At 38.1% G+C, this 6,626-nt stretch overlaps 1 protein-coding gene across 1 annotated transcript; it reads left to right on the forward strand.

Annotated features, from left to right (window-relative positions):
• The first annotated feature begins 4,835 nt into the window (after window positions 1-4,835).
• LOC114163426 lies at window positions 4,836-5,533 on the forward strand. Its single transcript, XM_028047742.1, has 2 exons — window positions 4,836-5,157; window positions 5,246-5,533. The coding sequence occupies exons 1-2, from the start codon at window positions 4,984-4,986 to the stop codon at window positions 5,531-5,533; spliced, it is 462 nt and encodes a 153-aa protein (XP_027903543.1). The 5' UTR covers window positions 4,836-4,983.
• Window positions 5,534-6,626: the final 1,093 nt, after the last annotated feature.

A 6,626-nucleotide genomic window follows, 5' to 3' on the forward strand; every position in this document is an offset into this window, starting at 1 on the left:
CAATAGCAGTGCGGCCAGAAGGAAGAGCAGTAAGGGACCAGGTCTGATTGGCCATTAACGCATCATATTCACAATGCATAGCCTCACGCCAAGGAGGAGAAGACAAAGCTTGCTTAACAGTGGAAGGTTCTGCAACAGTTAGAAGTAAGGTGGGAAACCTACGGGGTTTAACAATGCCAGATTTTGAACGGGTTTGCATAGGATGAGTGGGTTGAGATGGTAAAGGCAAAACAGGAGGCAAGGAGTGAGACTCAGGAGAAGAAGTTGACACAGGAAAAGGAGGAACAACAGGTGGGTCTAATGAATGGGATTGGGAGGAGAAAGACACAGGAGGAGACAAAACAAGAGGTGTGTCAAGAGTAGCATGCTGAGTGGGAGTGACAATCACAGAAGGAATGATGCCAAGAGGAAGAACCCGAGAGGATGAAGGGGCTAATAAAGGAGGCTGGACTTGAGTGGCAAAGGGAAAAGTATGTTCATCAAAAACAACATCCTTAGATATAAATATTTTGCCATTAGTATCGAGACATTTGTACCCTTTGTGACAAGGGGAATATCCTAAAAAGGTACAGGCTGTGGACCTAAACTGTAATTTGTTGTTATGGTAAGGACGTGTGTGTGGAAAACAAGCACAACCAAAGATTTTGAGAAAATGATAGTCAATTTCTTTGTGAAAAAGAGTGAAATATGGGACATGATAAGGAGCAGCAGATGAGGGAAGACGATTGATGATATAAACGGCAGTGTGGAAAGCATGGTCCCAAAAAGACAGAGGAAGAGAAGCTTGAGATAGAAGAGTAAGACCCATGTCCACAATGTGACGATGTTTGCGTTCGACTACACCATTTTGGTGGTGAGTATGAGGACATATAAGACGATGGTGAATACCAAGGGATGTGAGATAATGAGTGAAAGGTCTAAATTCACCACCCCAATCTGTTTGAATTTCTGTAATTTTGTGATTCAATTGAAGTTCAGCAGAAACTTTAAATTGTTTAAGAACATGGATGGTTTTAGATTTGTGCTTTAGAAAATAGATCCAAGTGTATCTGCTGTATGCATCAACAAATGAAACATAATAGTTATACCCCATGGAAGATTTAATGTGCGAGGGACCCCACAAATCACAAAAAACAAGTTGTAACGGCTTAGTATAAGAATTTAAAGAGGAGTGAGAAGGAAGTTGGTGGGACTTTCCCATACAGCATGCTACACAGAAATCTGAAGAAATTTTATTTAATGGAGAGAGATTACAGCATTTAAGAACATTTTGTAAAACTGTAACAGATGGATGGCCTAGCCTATTATGCCAAAGGGAAAACATAGTGAACTTGTGTGTGGGTACAGTGGAAACAAAGGGTGATTTGTGTGTAACAGAAACAGATGGAGCATGAAGAGAAGGCTGACGATGAGAACGCAACGGAGGCAGAGGAAATTGATACAGACCATCACGACCAAGATACCCACGAAGCAAGATGGAGTGATCAACCTGAGACTTGACAAAACAAACAGAGGAGTGAAATTCGAAATACACGTTATTATCTTTGGCAAACCGACTAACACTCACAAGGTTTTTATTAAGGGCGGGAACATGTAACAAATGCTTAAGCTGCAAAGAGATGTGGGGATCATGAGAAGAAGAAAAAGTTGTAGAACCTGAAAGATGAATGGGCAAACCTTGTCCGTTACCAAGGAAGACATGATCATCCCGGGAAGAAGGCATAGGGTCAATAATATTTGTGGCATCAGGGGTTATATGATGTGACGCGCCAGAGTCAACAAACCAGTTCTGAGACTGCTGGGCAGGAACCGGGACAGGTGGGGCATATGTAGGAGGTGGAGGCGGTGGAGGTGGGGCATGAGTAACATATGCATGAGGTGGAACAGATGGCATAGGATGAAGAGAAGACGCCTGTGGTGGATGAGAACGTGGCGAGAAAGAGGCTCCTGGAAACTGAGTGCCTTGAAAGTGAGGTGAATGGGAGGAATAAAAGTGTTGTTGAGGCGGTGCAGAAGCAAAAGTATATGATGGAGCCACATAGTTGGGGTCAAAGCGAAAATAACAAACTGAAGCGGTGTGGCCATACTTGGTGCAAACTTGGCATTGAACGTTGCTACGACCAGAGCGCCCACCCCTACGACCACGACTGGATCTGCCGCGCTAATAATAACCTCCCCGTGTAGAGGGCGGATGGGGAAAGCGAGGATGAGACGGCGAGCGCATTTCAGTAACTTGAACAGTGGGGGTTGAAGCTGTTTGTGAATGTGCCTGAGTGAGGTTGAGAGAAACACTGTCATTATCATGTTTGAATCGCTCAAGGCGTGCTTCCTGAGCGACCAACAATGACTCGATCTCGGCAAACGAAAACAGTTCAGGTTTGCTATGCATAAGAGAAAGAAAGGCTTCATATTCAACGGGAAGGCCTTCAAGGAGAATATCTAACTGTTCGGACTCAGAAACAGGATCACCAATCGAATTAAGAGAGTGAATGAGAGCCTTGATACGGAGAAGAAATTCACTAATAGAGCGATCACCTTTCTTGATGGTGCGGAGTTCTGTACGCAGCTGACTGGCCCGAGCCTTTGTCTGAGAGTGGAAATGGGAATGAATTTTATCCCAAACTTGAAACGCATGATTACAACCAAGCATACGCGCTAAGAACGGAGCAGATAAGGAAGACTGCAACCATGAAAGTAAGAGCTGATCTTGGGTCTCCCAAGTTGTGTATTCTGGATTTTCAATCCCTAATTCATGATCAGCAAGAGAGAGAAATTGCAAGGGAATGGACGGATTGACGAGATAACGATGAAGACGATGGGCTTTAATCACAGGCTCGACTTGTTGTTTCCAAACTAAAAAGTTAGTGTCGGATAGCTTCTCAGATATGACATACGAGAAGATGATCGGAGTTGTCGACGAAGATGCCATTGGAGAAAGAGGAGTCGTGAGCTCAGGACCGGTGCCCATAAATTAGGCTTCACGCTCTGGATACCATATTACAATTAAATCTACTGTAACATAGAAAGAAAAACAGAGAAAAGAAAACCAGCAGAGAATTTATGAAAGATCTTCTTATTATTGATAGACCAGAATGTTGGCCTTTATATATAGGGAACATCTAACAGAAAGGAATATATTCTCTAGAGCTGAGCTGTCACAGTGGTTATAACCATATAACAAATACAGAATCTGAGTCAAAATAGAATTGCAGAATATAATTCTATATACTCTAACTGATTTCAATTTCTTTTTTCTATTGTTATCTAATATCACATTTGTTATTAGGTTTGGAATAATGAATGATAGGAAGATGAAAGAGAGTTATGTATTGACACTTGTCATGTTAACTTATTTCCTCTTTTGTGCAGTGATGTATAATGATTCAACAAAAGTGGAATTTAGTTGTGGTAAGTGCATTTAGCTTCAATAAATAATTAGTTTATTTGGCACGTGTCTAGGTGGTGAAGTTTACGTGAAAGCTGAAAATTAACACATGATTTTAGTTTCCTTGGGTTAGCACCATTTTTCATGGAAATGCGTGTGTCAACTTTTTGGTATTAAAACGAGTATTAGCTCAATATGGTAGCACTTTATTATTACTTTGTGAAGTACACACATCACAAATAATTTATTTCCTTTAACAATTAGCTAACTTATTTATTTGTTAAAAATTTGAGACAAAACTACAATTAAGAATTATATTGTTGAACAAATCGAATAATACTTAAAAGGTTAAGAATTTAAGTATAAGTTGAAAATTACTCATTTATTATAAATTAAAAGTTTAAATAATTTATTAAAAAAACTCATAAATACATAATTTTTAGAATTTTAGTTAAAGATGATGACATACTCTTTTATATAAATTCATTTTATTCATTACTCTATCTTCTCATGCTTTTGTTGTATATATGGTATGAACTTTTTTTTCTATCCTCTCAATTTTATGATTACAAGATTCTTAAAAAAAACATTTTATTAGGATATTAAAATGTGAAGTTAAAATCTCTGAGAAATGATGTTAAAAGTACATAGATGTAAGTAAAATAAGTTTAAATTTGATTAGATGGCTAGGTTATAAAATTTGTCAACTTTTGTTCAAATATTATTAGTTTTACTACATGGATTCTTGCATAAATATTATTACTTGTCATGAAAACATATTCTCATACTCACTCATTAATATTGCTTCCTAGAATGTTCTTTAAGATTTAGACATGGAAAAGGTTGATATCGACGATATTTGACATTAATAAATCCATCATTCCTAAGAACATGTGTTTTGATGCTAATAATTTTAGTTAGTGGAGAGTTTATGAGATTTAATGCTAAAAACATGCATGATAAAGAAAATGCGTTTACTTCATCACCATTTCTACATCATGCATATTTTTTTTAGTCAATTTTCACATTTTTTATTTCAATGAAATGCATTATGATTTATCACGTTGATGTTGATAAAAAAAAAAGGGTTAATTATGTTTTTAGTCCTTCAACTATTATCGTTTTTTGAAATTGGTCCCTCTCTCAAAAGTTAAACCATTTTGGTCCTCGTGATTTTGGAACTACTGACTTTAGTCCCTAATTTGTGAACGGCGTTAAGTCTGTGACTGCGTGGCAAACGGCGTTCCACCTAGGCTGGTTATCTGATGACACGTGTCTACTCAGATGCTGACACGTGTTAAATTAATATTTATAATTCATAAATTAAATTTTTTTTTCTTCATTTTGAGCACGTGCAGTTGGCCTTTTAAAGTGTGGAACCGTTAGGTTTGTGGAGGTCTGTGAATCCATCGAAAGCCATTACCACGCCATCGAAGAGAAAGAGTTTGGAAGAAAGATGTGGATGTTGAAATCTGAAGGAACGGAAATAGAAAGCCACCACGCCATCATAGAATATTGAAGTGCTCAAGATTTGTGGGTCAACATAAAGGTAGGTTGATTTGATTAATTGGGAATTTTTTGTGTTTTAGGGTTTGTAAATGAAGAGGAGTGTTGGGTCGAAGGGTTGTCCATTGTCTTCGTCTTCTTCTGTGCAAGTGGGATCTTCTCATTTTGGAAGAAAAGTTTGTGGTTGTGGCGACCAATTACTGCTTCTGAAAGCAACTACTACAAAGAATAATGGCAGATTTTTCTTCAGGTGTCGAAATTGGGCTGTACGTATATGTTGTTATGGTGTGTGTTTTAGTGAATTTGTTTGTGGGCATGTCTCAGTTTTCTAAAATTTCTTACTTTGTTTTGTAGACTGAATCACATTGTAACTATTTCCGATGGGCTGATGCGGTAGAAGGTGAAGTCGAACGAAAGCCTCAATGTGACGAACGAAAGCCTGAATGTGAAGGAGAGAATGAAAATTTAAGTGGCAGTGATACAGTGATACTTCAGTTGTTGCAGAAGAATGCCAAACTAAAGAAGAAATTATCGGTGGAGAGAAAAATGGGAGAAATAAAGTTATTTTTGTTCATTTTATCTTGGGGTTTTACTGTCATACTTTGTGTTCTGTTTCTGTTAAAGACGAATTGTAAGGAATAAGGTTGAATTTAGGCATTACAACACCCGTAAATGCAGTTAATTTTTCCCGCAAATGTGCAAACCTACTCATCAAGTATGTCCTAATCCACTCCATCATTGTTATAATTGGTTTATCCCTAGCTAACAATATAGTGCTATTAAATGACTCTGATAAGTTGTTAATGAGGACATCACACCTAGAATATGCACTAAATGCATATTTACACCAAGACTTACGTGGAATTGTATGTAACCATTCAGCAGCTTCTTGATTGACCTTCTTGAGCTCTTCCATACTTGCTTCCCAGCCTTGGTAGTATGTGGCTTTAGCAGCAGCCATCATGAGATTCCTAATGATTATACCACCACCAAATCTCTTCTTGTAGTTGCTGTACAGATGCCTTAGACAAAATCGATGCTCCACTCCATACAATAGTTCATCAAATACTTGCATCAGTCCCTGTAAAATGTACGTATACAATAAGTCAATCATACATATAATTTATTTGGTGACACTTAAGTACATGAATTTGAATTTACCTTCTGCTGGTCCGAAATAAATACCCATCGATTACTTTGAATGTCTCCAATGTCCTCTAACAATAATGTTAGGAACCACCTCCAAGTCTCCTTGCATTCATTCTCTACAACAGCAAATGCCAGTGGAAAGTACTGGTCATTTGGATCCCTTGCCACAGCAACTAAAAGTTGGCCTCCATAGGTAGTCTTCAAATGACATCCATCAACACCTATGAATGGTCTACAGCCATTCACGAACCCTTTCTTGCACCCATCTAGACACAAATAGAAAGAACCAAACCGTGGCTGCAATGTGGGCTGAGGTTGATTAATTTTTATCTTAACTGTTGTTTCAATAGACACTCTCCTTAGCTCTGCAGCATAATCATATAGCATATTGTATTGCTTTTGCCCATCTCCTTCAAGAATGTCCATTGCAATCTCTTTTGCTCTACAAGCCCTCCAGGGGGTTATTGCAACACTGTACGACCTTCGGATATCATCAATTATTTCATTGGCTGTCATTCTCCCAACATTTCTAAACTTATCAACTACAATTTTGGAAACCCATTCCTTGTTTGCATTCTTGTTAACA

This window comes from Vigna unguiculata, chromosome 9 (genome assembly GCF_004118075.2).
Source record: "Vigna unguiculata cultivar IT97K-499-35 chromosome 9, ASM411807v1, whole genome shotgun sequence".
NCBI lineage: Eukaryota > Viridiplantae > Streptophyta > Magnoliopsida > Fabales > Fabaceae > Vigna > Vigna unguiculata.